The sequence below is a fragment of the Anas platyrhynchos genome, chromosome 2, assembly GCF_047663525.1.
Source record: "Anas platyrhynchos isolate ZD024472 breed Pekin duck chromosome 2, IASCAAS_PekinDuck_T2T, whole genome shotgun sequence".
Lineage (NCBI taxonomy): Eukaryota > Metazoa > Chordata > Aves > Anseriformes > Anatidae > Anas > Anas platyrhynchos.
This window is the reverse complement of record NC_092588.1, coordinates 35,677,760-35,696,582: the sequence shown is the minus strand read 5'-3', so window position 1 is coordinate 35,696,582 and position 18,823 is coordinate 35,677,760. Positions and strand designations below refer to the sequence as shown.

Below are 18,823 nucleotides of genomic sequence, written 5' to 3'. Positions count from 1 at the left end.
TCACATTGGAGGTGTAGATCTGCTGAAATGGCAGTTTTCCTTTTTTTTTTCTAGAAAGGCTCACTTTTGTGGATTGGTGATGAAGGTGGTAGTGGAGGGTTATGTATTTCCAAAATGTCGGACTATTTGCATTATCATTTGAAAATCTGATGAGGCCACTCACTTAGGGAACTGCATTTGATCTCAGTGGACTTTTCCTTTCTGCTTGCCATTGTATTCTAAGAACATTTTGTCATGAAGAAGTACAATCTTTTTTTTTTTTTTTTTTTTTTTTTTTTTTTTTTTTTTTTTTTTGTGGAAGCTGTTAATTAAATTTCTTGAATTTTCTAATCCTTCAGGTTTAAAATACAAATTCTTTCAACAGAAGCAAAGAATAGGGCGTCTTAAAGTTATACCTCTTGTATTTTGTTTCTGAAAATGTTGTCTGAGCAACATTTCAAGGTTATATATCATCGACATGGATCAAATGGCAGCATTTATTAGAGGGAAGAAAGTCAAACCAGATGTAATGTGAATCCTCATCTGCTTCCACTAAAACTGAAATTGAACCTAGTTTTGATGTTAATTTGAACAGCAGCCTGTGAATAATATTTCAGATTTTCAAAACAATGTTACAATCTTAAATCTGAGGTCTGGATAATTAGATATCTGAATTTTTCTTTTAGTCTCTTAGCTGCACACCCAGTGAAGAGGAGTTAAATGCTCTTAGTTAAGACATATACATACTTAATATACTTCTGCAAAACGTCTGTAGATTTTGCTTCCTTGTTTATGTGAAGGGCTATTTAATTTTGGTTAAATATGTTATGTCTGATTTTTTTTTTTTTTTTTTGTCTACTGCTTTCTACAAAGTAATTACACATAACAGAGTCCCTTTCTTTCCAGTATGTAATATTTACCAACCCATTTTAATGTATGATTAGATTCCATGCAGATGTTTTAAAAATGTAGGAGGATATATATTTATATATATATTTAATTTGCTGCTGTGGAAACAAAATCAGGGTTGCATTAGATTCATTTATCTTTGCAGGTTGCCTTCAGAGTAGTTCACATGTAATCAGTTCCATTTCCTTTCACAGTTCATATTGCTTCCCTATACTCCACTGCAGGTTTCTAATATTTCCACTGTCAGGGACTTTATTTCTGGCCCTATTCATCTGAGTAAGGCTTGAGGTTGGTGGAACTCCACTGTAAACATCCACAGCAAATAACTATTGCCAGGTTTTCTACTACAATACATACCCAGACACTTCTCGGTGGCTCATCAGCTGGCACCTAAAACTCTGATCCTGAATGCACAGAAGTCCCATTTCTTGACCTAAAATTCAATGACCATGAGGTAGGGTTTCTCAGAGGCCACCAGTATTGTTAATCCCTGTAGAACATCTGATTATCTTTAGCTGAGACTAAAGGCATTCAGGGCTGCCTACTACAGAAACAGACAGTGAATTTCTTATTAACACCAGACCTATGGGATACCAAGCCAAGGCCACGAGCTCATCCTGGAGTAGATTATAATTTTTTAAAAGGGGACAACAACAAGAAAACAAAAACCCAAAAAACTCTCTGAAATCAAACAATGGTCTTTCCTCTCCTTTTGTTTCAGAACACAAGAAGGTTGTTTTTGTACTTCACAGTTATATTACTACATAATGCAAAAGTCTTCCCTGTGTGTTCTCTTTCTCTTTTTAATCTTAAACCTTTCCTTGTGGATCTTTCTCCCTTTTCCCTTAGTTCAGCTATTTCTTTTCTCTAATGATTGTATTTGCCTGAATCTAGAAGGAGCCTGCATAGCAGGCTGCCTCTTGTCTTCCCACGCTCTGGCCCCACATCCTCATTTCCCAAGACTGCTCTGCCTTGCTCTGCTTTGCATTTTCAGATAGATGTGTACCAGGTACAGCTTGGCTGAGCAGCTCCAGATGCTTTGGAGAAAGCAGGGTGTTACTGCCTGTGCCCCAGTAAGCTGCTAACAACCAGTTGCCTGGTGGCACCGCCACCCTATGGGAGGGAGATAGCGTCTCCCATGCATGCAGAAAATTTGCTGGTACACCCCAACCTGTTGCTTCCAGGGGCACAAGGAAGATGCTGAGGGGTCTCAAGCTAGCTGGGATATCTGTTCATGTTTTGAGCTTGAATATAAAATGATGTTCATACATAGAGGCTGTTTTCTAAGCTAAATCTCCTGAAAAGCCTTGTGGTACACTGGAGTATGGATACTTGAAAAGGTGGATTATGTCTTGAACCCCATATAGACCTCCCACTTAGGTCAGGAGGTTTCCTATATATAAAATAGCTTGGGAATTAAAAGTCAAGTGTCTCAGTGTAAGTGATAATAATATTTTCCTCAGCTTATGGCCATCAGGACCCCAAGGACATCCCCAGCCCTTGCTGTCAGTGCCCACCGACAGGGCACCCCACCTGGCCCTGCCCGGCCATGGTCCCTGCTGAACTGGGCCCATCCACAGGCCCATGTCTTGGCCTGGCCTTGCCCTGTCCCAATCCCCAGGGATGTCCTGATTCCTGGGGCTCCTGGCTGGGATGGTGAGATGGGACAGGCTGCCAGGCCCATGTCAGCCCTGGCTATGGCCCCCAGGGAGCTGCCAGCAACTCAGCAGCCTGACAGTGGCAATAAAAACAAGTGACAGAGTCACAGGGTGAAGTGAAAGCATGATAAAATATTTCAGTCTGCCTGCACAGTAAAGGGACGCGCATTTGCTGTTCCTACTAGAGGAGAGCCTAACATTGCATAAATCCAGCTCCTCCTTTTGCTTGCCTTAAATCAATGGGCTTGTGGTGCTATTCCTTAGAGTCGACAGACATGCCTGGAAAAATCGTTTTCCAAGTGGACTGCCCTTTCTCAGAACTGCCCTTAGGCGCCAGGGAGGATGGAAAGTGGTGCTTACAGGAGGCGTTTGCCAGCAAAAGAGAATTGCAGAGTTTGAAGCACAGAGAGACTTAGAGTTTTCCCAGAGTTCTTACTCAAATTGCCTGATCCCTTTGAGAAAAGCATTATTCTAATTCAAACCATGTAATTGTCTTGTCCCTTCTCCCCTCCTAGCCATTTTAATATAATGAGGCTGTAAGCACAATTCTTATCCTGATGCATTTTGTTTTAATGCTGGATTGAAGTATTGCTCTAAGAAAAGAAGAAAATGTCTGTCATCAGTGAAAAAAGGCAATCCATGACCAAGATGGACAGAACTATACATTCTTGTATATATGTCTGAAGGAACTCTTCAGTTCTGTAAAAACTTGCTTTAATCTAGGAAAATGCCTTTATATAGTTAGTGAAACATTCCTACTAGCAAGCTACTCTCCGAGGATCTCAAATAACAACCAGAAGGTTTTCCTATACACACACACAGCCTATGTTCTTCAATAAGCTCTACAGAGAAACCTCACGATTTTTACCTTGCTGCCACATTGTAGTGCTTTTTGTTAAAACCTCCATGAGGAAGGTGTACCTGAGCAGAAGGCTTTCCACCAGTGCCCATGTGTTCCAAACCTCTCCCTGCCTTCCTGCAACCTTTTCTCCAGGGTGGGAGAGCTGCTCAGGATCACTTGCAAGTTTGTTCACCTACACACTAACAGGAGTTGTAATAAAAATACACATTATAATTGCACACCACTTTGGAGATCAGCTTCTGGATCTGGTTTAGCCCATCCATCCATCCATCCATCCATCCATCAGCAGCTGTGCTGAGAGGCTCACCTAACTGTAATAGCTTCATTATTTCAGTACTTGCCCTACATGCTGCTGTGACTTTTGGAGGAATTCACATATGGTATCTCAGCTATCTCTGTGGTAATGACAAAGTCTAATATCATTAGGGTGAAAGGCTGATCTCTGAGGTCCCTACCAACCTGGGTTTTTCTGAGATTCTTTTCTATGATTCTAGGGTGATCATGATGCAGAAATTTACTCTCATGAAGTGACTTACGGGGTCAGGATCTTTTTGCTGAATGGAGAGACCCCAAAAATCAAAGGCAGATAAATTGCATTCTGGAATCATAGTGATGGGGTGGAACACAAGTGAGAAAATTGTGCTCATAGGAAGGACCTTGCAAATAAAGATTTTTCATCATTTATTTTGTGCAAAATCCTGCAAACATATCATGCGTCTGAAATGAATCCCAAATTAGAAGAGATTAAATATTGATACTAAAAAATAAAAATATAAAATCCATTGCACAAGTGGAATGAAAAATTCAAAATCCTTTGATTTTCCTGATCATTTGAAAAATTGCAATATGATTGTTAGATCCCAGATATCAAAGATAAAGGGAGCATAAATCTGATAGGACAGGATCAAAGAAAGATTGGAGGAACCAGAAGATAAATATATAGATAATCTGAAAACCATAATTATAGGTGAAATTTGTATACAATTTTAGCTTTCAATTCCTATAGAATTACACAAAAGAGAAAGGTCTTTCTTCATTCATGTCCTTAAAGCAAAGATATTGCTGATCTGATCTGAAGCAGTTCACACTGGCACTGATTTACCTGGACAATTACCAGAGTTAAAATCTCCACATATTTAGATCTTGGAATAAAATCTTACTTCGTATCTCTGCCAATATGTGTCTGGCATATTTTTGTCCTGTGCCTAGCTGCGTCTGGCTGTCGTTATCAGCTTCATTTACCGAGCACTTAGTGTTCCACAAATATATATATATGTAAAAGCAGTAAAATAGGTAGTTATGGTTCTTAATAGTAATGTACTAGATGAAATGTTTATTAAGCTGAAGGAGCCACATTGCTCTAAATGACTGAATACTTACTTCTTTCACGAACCACTGGCAAAAGGCAGGGCCAATCCACTCTCTAGCATGAATCCCACAGTCTATCCAGACAGCTTTCTTGTAAGGTCGTGCTCTTTTACCTAGCTTGAAGTGTGAATATTCATAGACATATCAATTGCTCTCATGACGTTGGTGAGACACAGTAATGAGAAAATAATAGACTATTTGAAACACTGAAACATTTTGAATTTCCTTGTATTGGGAACACAAACAGACTGTTTACAAAGGGAAATTATATGCTGGTATGGCCAAAATAATGAACCTGATATATGGAAAAAAAATACAGGAAAAGTGAAATCTGTCAATTCTTCTTTTATGAGCAATGAAGTCCTTAACTATCACATGGAGCAGGGTGAGGAAAAACAATGCTATAGGATTAGCTTGATGCAGAATCAACTTTTAGGAACTCTTCAACAGTGGATGAAAAGAAAGTACATTGAAATTAAACTTTTTGTGCCTTGTTGTAACCTTCTAATTCTGTGGTCCTAATAGTGTGCACTGAGAACACACAGTCATGGATTTTTGTCAATAGCTAAATAGGATGCGTGTGTGGCACATGCTGAGAAGGGATCCAGAGGGATCCTCTGGGATCCTTCTCTGGCAGAATTGTTTTACAGGTTGGCTGCAAAATTTTCCAAGTCTCTTAAATCCAAATCCTGCTAATTGTACATGCTGTGTGCTATCTGCATGTGTATCAACCCAATTAAAAAGGATTTGGTATTTAGTTCCCCAGCTTTTTTTTTTTTTTTTTTTTTTTTTTCATTAAGGGTGACATTCAGAATGATACTTAGGTCTTAGTAACTCTTCTTTAGGAAACATTGATAACCTGGATCACTGATAACCTGCATCTCTGGTGCACATAGCATAATATAAGTAACTGTCTGCCACCAATTCCAGATTTTAGTTTGATTAATGACTATTTAATCTTTACCTTGAGTACAAACAGTGGTCTCCCTTCATAGGATTTTCCGACAGAGAACATATGAACAAGATCTGAATGAGTTTTATTCAGATGATGCATCCAGTCTTGGATCTGCAAATACAGAAATAAATTTGTTGCTTCAGTCTTTGCATTTCATGGTGAAGCAACTGTTATTAATCTCAACTGTCAGTACTCAGTATATTTTTGGATTTTCTTGTAGTTTTTCTTTTTGTGTTGTTTGTTTTGTTTTGCATTTGTTTTCATACTTGAATTACCATTGGGTTCTCATAGCTTTATTGCCAGAGGCTGGATGCTGCCTGCAGTTACCTTTTATTTTATTTAATTTTGTTTTTCCAATGTTATTATTGGAATGCATTAGCTGCTGCTATCAAAAATCTGCTGATGAAGCTAATAAGCTGCTCCCTTTAAACAGCAAGAATGGACTAAAGAAAGGATACCCATAAGTCTGCTCGCCAAGACACAGGATGGCAAACAGGTTCAGTAAGCAAGGAGTACCTGTAGGAACACCTGTAGGATTCAGCACTACTTATATTATTTGTTTATTTGACAGGCATCAGATCTCATCAAGGTGCAACACCCTGCATGCTCACTCTAGTGACTTCATTTTGGTGCATACCGAAATTCTGTGTGTGAATACTGACATCAACAGATTACCCAGCTATCTTTTCTGGACAGTATCCCTTATATATGAATCTGTATTGAAATGTTTTCAGTCTTTGGATGCCTTCTGCAAATACTTAAACTTTTGTTCATATTCCTTACTTAAATGATTTGGTGAGACTAATCACTCAGTGAAATCTCTTACTTACATCCAAATAGAAGACCTATTTTAAGAACAAAACTCAAAACCTGTCAAAGATAGTTACATGTAAATATATGCTTTGAATAAAAATGCATGACAACATATATATTTTAAGAAGGTGCCTATTTCTGAAGACGAGCAAGCAACCATAACTTGTACAGAGGTTGAAATTTCAGTCTCATGAAATGAGGCTGATGTAGCAGATACAAGGTGCAATATGAATTTTCACGTACTTCTTCCAGGGAGTGATATACTTCATAATTATACCCAGGGAGGGACCTTCGATTCCTATGTGACTTCAGTCCAGTTTGGTTTTCTATTGCTTTCTGTAGATCTGATATGAGAATCCTAGGTAAAAAAAAAAGATTTTTGAAAAACTAGTAGGACACAGGCTAAAGCAGAACAACAATCACATTTGGAAGAAATACAGCGGGAATTAAAACATCCTGATGTTACCTCATCTGTTATATTTTGACAGTATAGTGCTTGAGGCTTATTTGAATATATGCTGTCAACTAAATACTCCAGTTGCTTTGAAATCACACAGTGCCTTCAAAAAACACAATGAGCTTGTTAAGTGAATAAAACAGAATGATGTAAATAATGCAGCCAATGTGAAGAATAAAACACTTCCATTTGTTTATGGAGCAGCATTTGCTGTCATCTTTTATAATCCTGTTGTACTATGTGATCATGGATCTTTAAAAATTGGTTTCAATACCATAAAAAATATTTTTAGGCTTAGAAAAGCATGTACACACTTTCTCTCAGGAGTATCATACTGGCATGGAATATTCCATATGTCTATAAGTTGTAGAGGCAAAAAAAAAAATTAAGAATTTGGTGGGTGGCCTTATTCCATTTGAAACACAACAAATGATAAAGAAACATTCTTAAATATGGTTGTTGTTTACATTTATCTACTTTGCAATAGTTGTCTGCTGGTTATTTTAAAATAACTTGGGAAAAACTTGAAACAACACTAAGAGTAACAAATACATGTATAGTTGCAAAAAAGTGAGGGTCTTTGCATTAAGAGCAAAAGGCAGGAACAATGGTTCAAGCTGAAAACTTTCCTATTTTATTGCAAAAACTAATAATGATACAAACCTAAAAATATAATACAGAAGATATCTAAAAAGAGTGATTATATCATAGACGGGGGAGCATCCATCTCCTTCATCACACAGTAGCAGGGGCTGGGAATATCATCCCTGACAACAATAGCACTGCCCCTGTGAAACTGAAGGCAGTGCTGGTATTACCACCTCCTTTTGAATGGAACTTCAAGAGCTCAGCAATGTGTAATCACCACTCAACTCATTCATCATTCCTGTAAAACGATGGTCACACTCGACCTTTTAAAGTCTTACAGGCATTAGCTGCAATGATCAGAAAGAGACGGGAAAAAAAATGCATTCACTCAGATCCTAAACGAACTGCGTAGCATATACCTCAAAGACAATAGGTCTATATCCACATATAAATCAAAGTAAAGGTTATCTGCATTCTTCAAATGTCTTAGGGAAGTAATTGTATAATTAGGAATTACATTGTTCTACATCAGAAACTTTTCTTAAACAAACTAAGGACTTATAGTCTTGACTTGCAAAATGCCATACACTCTAAGACCAGTACTGTAAAGCACTTAAGCCTCTAATTAGATTAAAGCAGTGTTTTTATTCAAATAGTTAGGGCATCTAATATGCTAAAGAAAGGCTTACCTGCTGTGCTGAATTCTGATTAGTGTAAGTACCTACCAGGATCATGCTCTGTTTGCTTTCACAATGCTAGATTTAATTTCACAACTCCTGCTTGTCCGTGTGTCTGTACTCCAGATGAGGTATGATAATCTTTGTTTATTTTTAAACGACTGTGTACTGTGTGCTTATAGCATCCAAAGGCTCTTCAGTTCCTCAGATGTGAATACAACCTATATGTCTTCGTTGCCAGAGAACCAACAATCTCGACAGCTTGGTGCAGTAAAGCTTTGTCTGAAGCCTATTTTCATGGCTGCCTTGTCCTAAAGTCAAGCACTGGGACAGACAAGCTTCTCTTACAGACAAGGGATGGTCACCCTGCTCATTATTGGGGCTGCTTCATGCTTCCTGTCTTCAGACATTGGCTGTGCATCCTGTCAGCCTTGCTCCAGCTGCTCCCTGACTATACCTGCTGTTTCTCTGATAACAAACCCTCCCAGCTCTTGCTGAGGTACACATAGATCTCAGTAGGCTTTTCAGGACAAGCACATGTTCATCTGTGACTTTGCAGGGTTTTGCTCCTAGGTGTCCTGATGGCTGGGACAAGTAGACAAGAAGTCCAAAATGGGCAGCAGGTAGATGAAGAGAGGGAGCAAAGAAACAGCCTGGCCCTAACAGAATGCTGCCCAGCTTCCTCCTAAGCACACATCTCTTGTGTGCCAAGTGTCACAGAGGTCCTCTGGAAAAAGGATGTAGGGTATTCCAAGTGTTTGCAGCATAATGCAATTTTAGGCAGACTGCAGAGGCCCTAAGCTCTTTCTTAGCTCAGATCGTACCTTTTCATGCCCCGCTTTGCAACCTACATAAAGTTCTTCATGTATAATGAGTATTTATGACACATATAAAGCGGCCTTCTGTCATTTCATTAAGGGTGATAATTATGAGCAGGAACAGCAGCAAGAGTGAATGCAGCTGTTGGGGCACAGTAATTAAGGGACTTTTTTGTTATAAGCACAGGAAAACAATTACAGAAATCACCATCTCCTTTTTAAATCTAAACAACACTGAAGCAGTGTAAAATCCACATGAAAGTAGCTCTGAACTTCAGCTACTGGGCCTGAATAAATAATTTCCTTATGTTTGTTTTTGTATTTTTAGAACAACAAATTAGCAGGAGACCATAGTTGCAATAAAAATGGGATTCTGATAACAGCACATATAATTCACAATATGCTTTGTGCCATTCTCATCTTCGCACTGAGAAGTAAGTATTGAAAGCTTCATGTAGGGCTTTATTCATCAGATGCTTGAGAATTCAAATAACTCTTCTTTGAGTATTCATGTACTTAAGCATTTCACTGAAAAGGCTTTAATGACAAGATCATCACTTCTGTCTAATATAAGTGTATCAAATTGATAAATATCATTTGACAAGTATACTTCAAAACCGTCTGGAATGTTTTCAAGAAACCCTGTAAATGATATCTGATCCTTAACGTGCATTTGTTCCATATGACTTGAATAGGGTCAGTAGGAATGGAGAGTTATAAAACAGAACCAGTATGTTCCTTTATAATTCATGAACTCTTTCCTCCTCATTTACAGCATACTTGTAAACAAGCCTAGCTCTTGCTAAACACAGGGAGAGGCAAAGCAGACTGCAGAATTAGTAATTACCATCCCTCTCTTAACAGATGTGATTTCATATACTTTGAAAACACTTAAACTTGACTCCAAAGGAGGACATTTAATTAAAACTGCCTGCCTGTGGGAGATATTCTGTTCTCCCATTAAAATGGTTGTTTTCTTCGCAATGCCTAGCTGTCTGCCAGTCTAATTGCTACATGGAACATATTTTTAAGTGCACTTGGTGTGGTAGACGCAGACCTGCCTTGGAGGCCAGGTCTCTGGAGAGATGCACAGAATGGGAAGCGCAGGCTTACGTGTACTGGATGTTGGCTTGCTGGAGGAAGGGTAGCAGGCTTCGGGATGTGTTCTGTGGCACTCGCACGTCCGTGACTGTACCTTCGACGATGTGGAAGGTGCTGCTGGGCTGCCACAGGTCCACCTGTAGTGCAGGAACCAACCTGTAATTCATATGCATTCAGTGTAGGTGGGGAAATCCAGGAGACGGCATGCTTGAAGCTATGTAGGCAAACACTGTAGACATGGTATAGACAATAAAACTGTATTGGCTGGTCCAGCTGAATACCTAGGGAAATGGAGTAGATTTTGAGAAAGACTGTGTTCAGTTTACCACAATTCTGGGAGATTTGCTAATGGGAAGAGAGAATGACTTCAGGAATGTGCCCCCTCAAATGGCTCAAAACAAAGGCAACCTCCAACTTCATGCAGTTCCTTGGACTACTATACATTCCCTGTGTATTAGCTTCTGTGGAGTCCATGAGTTTATTTATTTATTTATTTTTAATTTCATGAGGTGATTTTTATAGTCATTAGGGCAGTAAAAGAAATGAACACTCAGGAGGGGTGGAAACTGTAACTTGCACCTGTGTTGTTTGCAAAGTGTACCATTTTATTTTTGATAATAAATAGATGAGAGTTCAATAACAGAAGGTCATCAGTGCTCTGAAGGAAGCTGTAATCTACCCAATCATTTAAAATGAAATGACAAAATGGCATGATTAATATAGTCAGATATTCACAATCTTCTAAAAAACATGCTATCTACTAAATGATAGCAAAAATATTTATTGCTATCTATACTTGAACATACCTAAGGAATGCTTCTTGTTTCTTTTTACTTTCTTTGGTTGCCAAATATGAAATACACTTGGAAATTTTAGCCCAGAACTTGAATTTTTAAGAAAGTTTCCAAAAGGGAATTGAAACTCAGTGTTCCGTACCCTGTAGCAAATGGTGGTGTACTGCTCAGCCATATCAACAACAGATGTACAGACTCTTAAATGGAGGTGAAAAGAGTTTTTTCTCCACCACTGCAAGTCCAGTGGCACGAATACAAGTTACCAAATCTCTTCTGATAGCTGCTGGCTAGCAGTAGGAGAATATGGAATGGAATACCAACAACAACCTCTGTGTAAATACAACAAATGACTATGTCAAGATCCGCTCACCTTAAAAATATGTTTGTGGACTGAATATAAAGACAATAATTTAGTAGGGACTATCATATATTCACATTTCTTAAAGAGAATTTAATAATTATTAATATATGATAAATATCCTTTGAGGTTTATTGTGATCAGCCGTGCTAGGCTGCACTGATGAAAGTCATGGACACAGCTCTTGAGTGTCCCTTTTCTGACTTGCTTTCTAGGTTTCTAAGAAGGTTTTTATAAAGTAGGTTTTAAAAGCTCCTGACTTCTGTGCCACAGAAGCTATTTTGGAAATATCTAACACATCTCAGTCTTGTTTGAGAAGACAGTACAATCTTGTAACAGAGGTTTGGTTCCAACAATGTCTCAAATGGCTGTAAGTAAGAGTAATCTGACTACCAGGAAGGCATCTGATGCTGAACTTGAGGCTGCCTCTAAAGCAGTAGTGACTTCAGTCCAGTTAATCCAATTAAATATCTGCTGCATTGGAAGTAGAAAATGCAAGCACAGGGGCAGCATCTTCTATTCCTGCCAAAACCACTCTTTGTTTCATGCTGCCACAATATGGTCTGGAGATCCACGTGACAGTGGTGGGTAGGCACAGCATCTTTTGAAGTCTAACACCAGGACTGGCAAAGTTCATGAGGCTTGTGAAGCTGACAGCAGCTATGGCAGATGGTCAGTAGCAACTGAACTCATGAATTAAATGGTGCTAAATGCAGTTTATTAATAAACATCCTCTCACTGTGCTAACACCTTACGTTTTTTAGTTTATCTGTCTTTCGTATTTTGATTAATTATAGTCATCCAGTGAAATTCCCCCCTAATTCAATGAGGTTAATTTCACACATGGTTAATTAGGAATATGTATGTGACTTTTAAGATTTATGCCTAAAAATACACAGCACAAAGGGTAACTTCATTGCTCTTGGACTAACAGCATATCAATCAGCTCAGCATGAGACATCCTTATAAAAATAACAACAAATTGTTACATACAAGCTAAGTGCAACTGAAGCATCTCCTTATACCTACGCATACAAAATAGGATATAAAAGTTGCAAATATTATGAAAAAAAAATCACAACTGAGGTACACCTGAAACTTGTCTTTGTTCTTGATATTTGTTCAGGATTTATTTTGGTGAATTTCTTCGGTATCATGGAGAGGATAAACCAACATTCACCAACATGATATTGGTTACAACATCAGGGAGCTTTTCATTTCTAAGATGTTCTAGCTATCCCTTACACTACTGTCTGTGAGGAAATAGCAAAAGAAGAACCAATCTTTTAAAGGATGAAATCAGCAGTATATTGCACACCAGGAGCTGTTGGCAAAAATAGAGTATTTCACTACTGGCATTGTAATGGAAGTGAGACAAAGAAATTCCATTTTTAGAATGCAAATCACCCCTCTTCAACCCAGTTCCCTATTTGGATAGTGTGGTTTCATTTGATTCCGCTTTTATCCCTTGCAATGTAAACAATGCATTGAGTGCTCATCTGGGAGATGTTACCTGTGCTGTTCAGAGCAGCATTTGCTCTATAAAGCATGTAACAAGAAACACATTTCTTCAACAGACATCTTATTTATATTGCAGCTTCCAGCTTGGGCTTGGCATGGTGTAGAGACACAAAAACACACAGAAGATGGATTGAAGAGTAGGCATGTTTGGACTGAGCATATCCAATCATCCTTTACTCACTGTCAGTTTTAGGAGACCTCATCATTACATCTCCAGTGGATACTGAGGGCTCCATTGGAGTCATCGCTCTTCTTTCAGCATCACTCCTCCAGCAAGTGTGCCTTGGATTTCCATGCTGTGCTTCACTGGCTAGCAAATGGTGTTCTTCTGTTCTCACTGTCTTTGATGGTGTGTTGTCCCCACACATCACACATTACCTTTTGAACAGTGTTATGGATGGTGTACCAGTCAGTACCAAAGCACATTTATTCGTTGTGTGGGTTGTGAGATTCACTAGGTGGTGGAAAGATTCTCCAGCAACCTTATCGCACTCTACAGGTACCTTAAATGATGCTGTAGCAACGTGGGGGTTGGTCTGTTCTCCCATGTACCTGGTGACAGGATGAGGGGGAAAGTTGTGCCAGCGGAGATTTAGGTTGGATGTTAGGAAGAACTTCTTTACTGAAAGGATTGTTAGGCATTGGAATGGGCTGCCCAGGGAAGTGGTTGAGTCACCATCCCTGGAGGTCTTTAAAAAACATTTAGACTTAGAGCTTAGTGATATGGCTTAGTGGAGGACTTGTTAGTGTTAGGTCAGAGGTTAGACTAGGTGATGTTGAAGGTCTCTTCCAACCTAGATGATTCTGTGATTTTGTGAATTACAGAACAAGCAGATGCAGTAATCCTACTGAACTTCCTGAACACATAGCCAAATAATTGAATTACAAAATTTACCCAGTATGTTGAGGCTAGAGGAAAAGAGATACACTTTAGTGTCTGTCTGTAAACCTAAATATTCTAATTTCATTTGACTGGGCCTTCCCGTACTGTTTCCTTTGCAAGTCCTTTCCTATATGTGATGCACAAGAGTTGCTTTTAGGGGGTCATGGGCTGTTTTAGGCCTCTGGACAATAAGCAGAACACAGGCAGGATTTTTCAGCAGGCTCAGGCTTGGGACCAATAATTCAGCACCTGCTGCTGCATTGAGGTGTGACTCTGGGTGCCTGTTCCTGGGGTCAGTGGTGACTCCACAGATGCCCACTGAGTGGTCTTTCCCAGAATCTCACTGGAGGCATGAACGTTGCTTTCTGGACAAGAAATGTTTCTGTGAAAAGCACAGAGAAAAATACCTTTTCCAAGAGGTTTTAAACATGCGGATGAAGAAGTTGTAAGAGATTATTAATTATTACTATATAATTAATATCCTTTTTTTACCTCACAACCCCTTTTCAACCTTGCTCATCCCATAAAGGTCCCTGGGATTCAGTCTGTGCTTAGGAAAGCAGATTCTATTTGGGTTTCATATAGGCCTTTCTCTTTAACATGAGGTGCTAAAGAAAGCTGAAGGGTGTAGAAGTATTTGCTTTTACCTGGACAATTTCCAAACTACAGCAAAAATGAACTCATTCATCATATTTCTAGCTTTATGTCAATGCATGACAATGAAAAATCAACACAAGGCAAAGGGACAAATGTTTAAAAAATATTCAGGTGCTGAGCTAAAAGGATTTAGAATTTCTTCAAAAATTAAAATTATGTAAATAAATTTCAAATAAAACAAACATTTCCTTGGCATAATCCTACGTATCACAAATGGTGTACACAAATCTTTGTTGCCCTGCTGAGAAAGAAACTAGAGCAGGGTGCTTTTTCTTCATTACTTCCAGGTTTTCCTCCAACTAGTTTTGCACCTGTGGAAAGAGGTTGCATGAAGAAAGCAGTCTCCTTGCTCTTCCCCAGGAATGCACTTATGACTGCATAAATCCCATGCTCCTTTTTTTCTTTAAGTCATTGAAAGCATTCCACAGCTTCTTATACAGCATTTAGTATAATAAAAGTAGTATAAAGTAGTATGTGATACAAAATAATATAATACAAAGCTCATGTTTTGTATTTAAAGACATCTTCTTGGACAGTAGCCTCCAGTTGTTCTTCAGTACATGTTCATAAATGGCTGTTTAATTTCTTCTTTCATTTAGCATGTATGGACAATGATCCATCATCCATGATCATGTGTAGAGCCAAAGAGCTAACCGATGCTTGTCATTGAAACTAGCTAGCATAAATCTGCCATGATTTTCATCTGCTATTTAGACAAAAGCATTTACATGATTTATCAGTTATATCTCACAAAAAAGTAATTTTGTTACATTTCTATTATTATTATTATTTAATATCTGTACATTATTTTGTGTTTATTGATTTGTATACCGCAATGTATGTGTGAAAGCTGGCCTTGCCCTTAACATCACTATGAACATAGACTCTAGTTTCTGATTCCTTTGAGAAATGCTGTCAGCTGTACAGTTCAGGATATAATTACTGTTATGATGCCATCAGCTGAAATGGCTTGGCATTTCTGAACCTCTTGTAAAAGGGAACTTGTAGCCAGTAGTGCAAACAGCAATGCTCTTTGCTCATGGCTCTAACAGCATGTTGTGTGCTCTGTCAGGATGTACAGGTTTTGGATTTACATCTGTATTAACATACAGATGTAAATGTACAGACATATAAACACCCTAAACAGTGCTGAAACTCATTAGATATGTTTTAAGTTACAAATACTATGTTAGAATACAGAGAATAGAAGTGGAAACTGCTCTAGCCTCAAAAATGTCAGAAGTTTGACTATCAAAGCTTCATCATGTAACGTGTAAGATATAGTCACATATACATACACAAACACCACTCACATGAACACATGTAGTATGCAACAGAATGACATTTTAAACTTCTTTTGGTACATTTGCAAAGAAGGAAGGAAAGAAGAATTAATCCTTTGGACTCTGACATGGGTAGATAATTATAGCTGTGTTGTAACTCACCTGGAAAAAGTACAACTACTCCTCTGTAATGTGTTCATCACTGCAAATATTTTCAGGATCAGGAATGATTTCATCCTCACTTACTCCTGCCAATTGATGAACTTAACTGCTAGTTCTGGTTCCAAATCTTCAGTTTCCCTTTAAGTGCAGCAAAATGGTCCAGCCACAAATAAGCATGAGATTCCCTGTGCTTTCTAGAAGGATTTACAGGTTAGTCCTAGTTGCTGGTGCAAAGTAATATAAGTTTCTGATTTAGCACACTAGACATTTAATTGGCTCTAACTTTTCAGTATTTATTTGCTTTTGAGTGAGGCTGGAAAAAATAATTGTGCCAATAAATTGGGATTGATTCACTGGTTTGCAGCAGTCATAATACTGGCAGTAATAGACTGGGAACAATGCACAGCTTGAGGTTTTGAGTTTCGCAGATCTTTGTGAAACTACAACACAGTAATGATCTTGCTACTCCATTTACACTGATATAATTTTACCCAGGACTCTACACTGCATAAAAGAACTTGTTGGTTGTTCCTCAAGAGAGCCACTGAGCAAGGACTCAGGACACAATTATATGGTAATTGAATATCCATTCTTACAAGTACAGATGCTACCAAGCTAAGTAGATTTGAAAGATGTGAAGCAGTCTTTAGCAGACTCACAAAAATAAACAAACAAAGCAACCTAAATTCCATTTCATTTCTTATTAAACTATTTTTGGCTTGGTTAATTTGTAGTTGTTGCTGCACTGCATGAGAAATGGAGTCTGGGTCTGCTCCTGCTCCTGCTGAAGCGATGTGAGTTGTGCTGATGACTTTGTTGAACTTGGACTCAGAATTCCTCAGCAGTTAGAGAAGAAGATTTCTCCCATCTCAGAAAGCCTAGGCTTTCTGTGTCTTATAAGAACAGCATACTCTTTATACCTGGGATCTTCTGTTTTATCTTGAATCTTCTACTAAAGTTTTCCTGGAACAATATTTTCCTTCTGAGCCTAGAAAGTAGTTTTCTAGACACTTGTTCTGAAATATTGATGCTTAACCTCTGCTATCACCTGACATTGTCTCTGTATCTGAAATTTTCTGCCCATATCTGACCACTGTATGAGTTAGAATAAAATTTGGACTGATAACTAAAGCATCTGGCTATATAGATATAAGATGAGTATAATATGTCCATAGTAAAATGCACACAGCCCTGGCTGCTGAGTTAATTGTGTCCTTCTGCAAAGTAGGAATAGCTCTATTTAGGCTGCCAGGCTTTCTTCCTGCATTTTCAGATGGACTTTTGTTCTCTAAAGCCTTTTTCAGTGTTTGCCTTTGGAGCTGTAAACTATCAGATTTATAGCCAACTGATCCTTTTGCCCTATAAGATATTTTCTGATTCCCTGAACTGCAATGACAGGATCAATTCAGGGATTACAATGGATAAGCAGCTGCTGTAGAGGCTAGAAAACAATCAAAAGGGAATGGAGCTGTGGCTTCAAGGCCTGCTAGGCTGGCTCCTCCCAAAGTTAAAGTGCCTGGCTGTGCCCAGGAATTTCTTTTGTAAAAACTACTGAAGAATGAGTGGTCTGACTCTATTATGCCAGCAATGTTCACAGAGCAGTAGCTTCTTTGCTACCTACACAAACAACCCTGATTCCAGGCAGGCATAAGTGATAAAAAGTGCTTGTAGACCACTGATGGAGTAGAAGTTATCAGTCAAGGCTTGAATGAAGTGAAGCTTCAAAAATAATGCTTACAAAGGAAAATTCCTGAGCAGATAAATGAAATCTGCAGGGTCTGAGAAACTGAGCAAATCCCAGTTTCTTTGCAAAGCATTTTGGAATGTGACATTTGTTTCTGTCTGTCAAGTCCAACAGAATTAAAACCATGAAAGGGCTCATAAATTAGCAACAGGCTTCTCAAGTTGTCTCCTAAGCAAGAAAGAACAAACGACGATAGCCAACCACTGGAGAGGGATGTGAGACAGAGGGACAATGGATGGACAAGAGGAGTCCTGAGGGACAGAGAGTGGGCAGTTGTCACTGTGGTACTCTTGCCATGAGTATTTCTTTTTATTTACTATACTGTAACAATTTTCAAATGATTAGGGTGAAAAGAATGAACCTAAAAAAAAGTATTTCTGGGTCAGGAATAAAATTTTGTTTCGTATCTATAGAAAGAGATAGCATTTAAAGGAGAAAAGGGCTGCAGCAGAGCACCTAGGATTTTAGATCAGCACCTACGAATGCATCAGAGCAGCCATCAATAAAGAAACCATGAGAGTGATCAGCAACTAGAAAGATAAAGAACTCCATGAGTATGCACTTGAATTGCTAAAGAATTTGCTGCATTTTAGTCTGTCACAACCATATGCAAACCAGTCTTAACCTTTGCAATGTTCTTGCCATGAAAGTTGGAGGAGGAGCTCCACGGCCATTTACCCCTGCCATACTCACTGCCCTATCTGCTCCAGTGGTCTCTGGCTCAGGGACTGTGCAAAAGGTGTTCAAGGGCGTGGGGTAGTGCTGGTGGTGGGAGAGTTACCAGGCTCTTATTTTTCTTCCCCAGAGAGACTGAAAGAAGCTTGACATAGAAACAGGCCAGAGACAAGAGGTACTGCTGACTGATGGCATCTTGCCCTTGTGCAAAGCAGTGGCTCCCAGCTGCCACTGCTTTATAACTGAGTGACAACCAGAAACCAGGACCTTTTTCCTCAAAAGAGAGCAGGGGTCTCCCCACCTGCTTCATGTCTTTTGAACTCAGACACGTACTGTCTTAAGAAGCAGTTGCAGATGCAGCAGTGCATGAGGTGTAAGAGCTTTCTGAGAGCCTGCTCTGGAGGGATGGTGGTGCTGTGGCTGCAGCTGGGGGCTGCAGGGGTGCTGCAGGGGACCCAGCCATGCCTGGCTGGGGCACAGCCACCTCCTGCTGCTTTGCAAGCTGCTGGTGGCCAGCCTGACTCAGTACATCTGGCCTGCCTTTGTGCTTGGTTACTGTGG

General features: G+C 39.1%; 1 protein-coding gene across 2 annotated transcripts in view; it reads right to left on the bottom strand.

The window, feature by feature from the left end:
* Positions 1-18,823, bottom strand: part of CPA6 (carboxypeptidase A6) — an 82,489-nt gene that overhangs the window by 22,028 nt on the left and 41,638 nt on the right. Inside the window, exons 2-5 of one of the 2 annotated variants that reach the window (XM_072034539.1) lie at positions 10,198-10,341; positions 6,788-6,902; positions 5,741-5,842; positions 4,789-4,893 (exon numbers count right to left, since the gene is read on the bottom strand). In XM_072034539.1, the coding sequence (XP_071890640.1) occupies positions 4,789-4,893; positions 5,741-5,842; positions 6,788-6,902; positions 10,198-10,341 (466 nt within the window). The remainder of the gene's footprint in view (positions 1-4,788; positions 4,894-5,740; positions 5,843-6,787; positions 6,903-10,197; positions 10,342-18,823) is intronic. The other variant, XM_005019354.6, reaches the window with a different exon arrangement.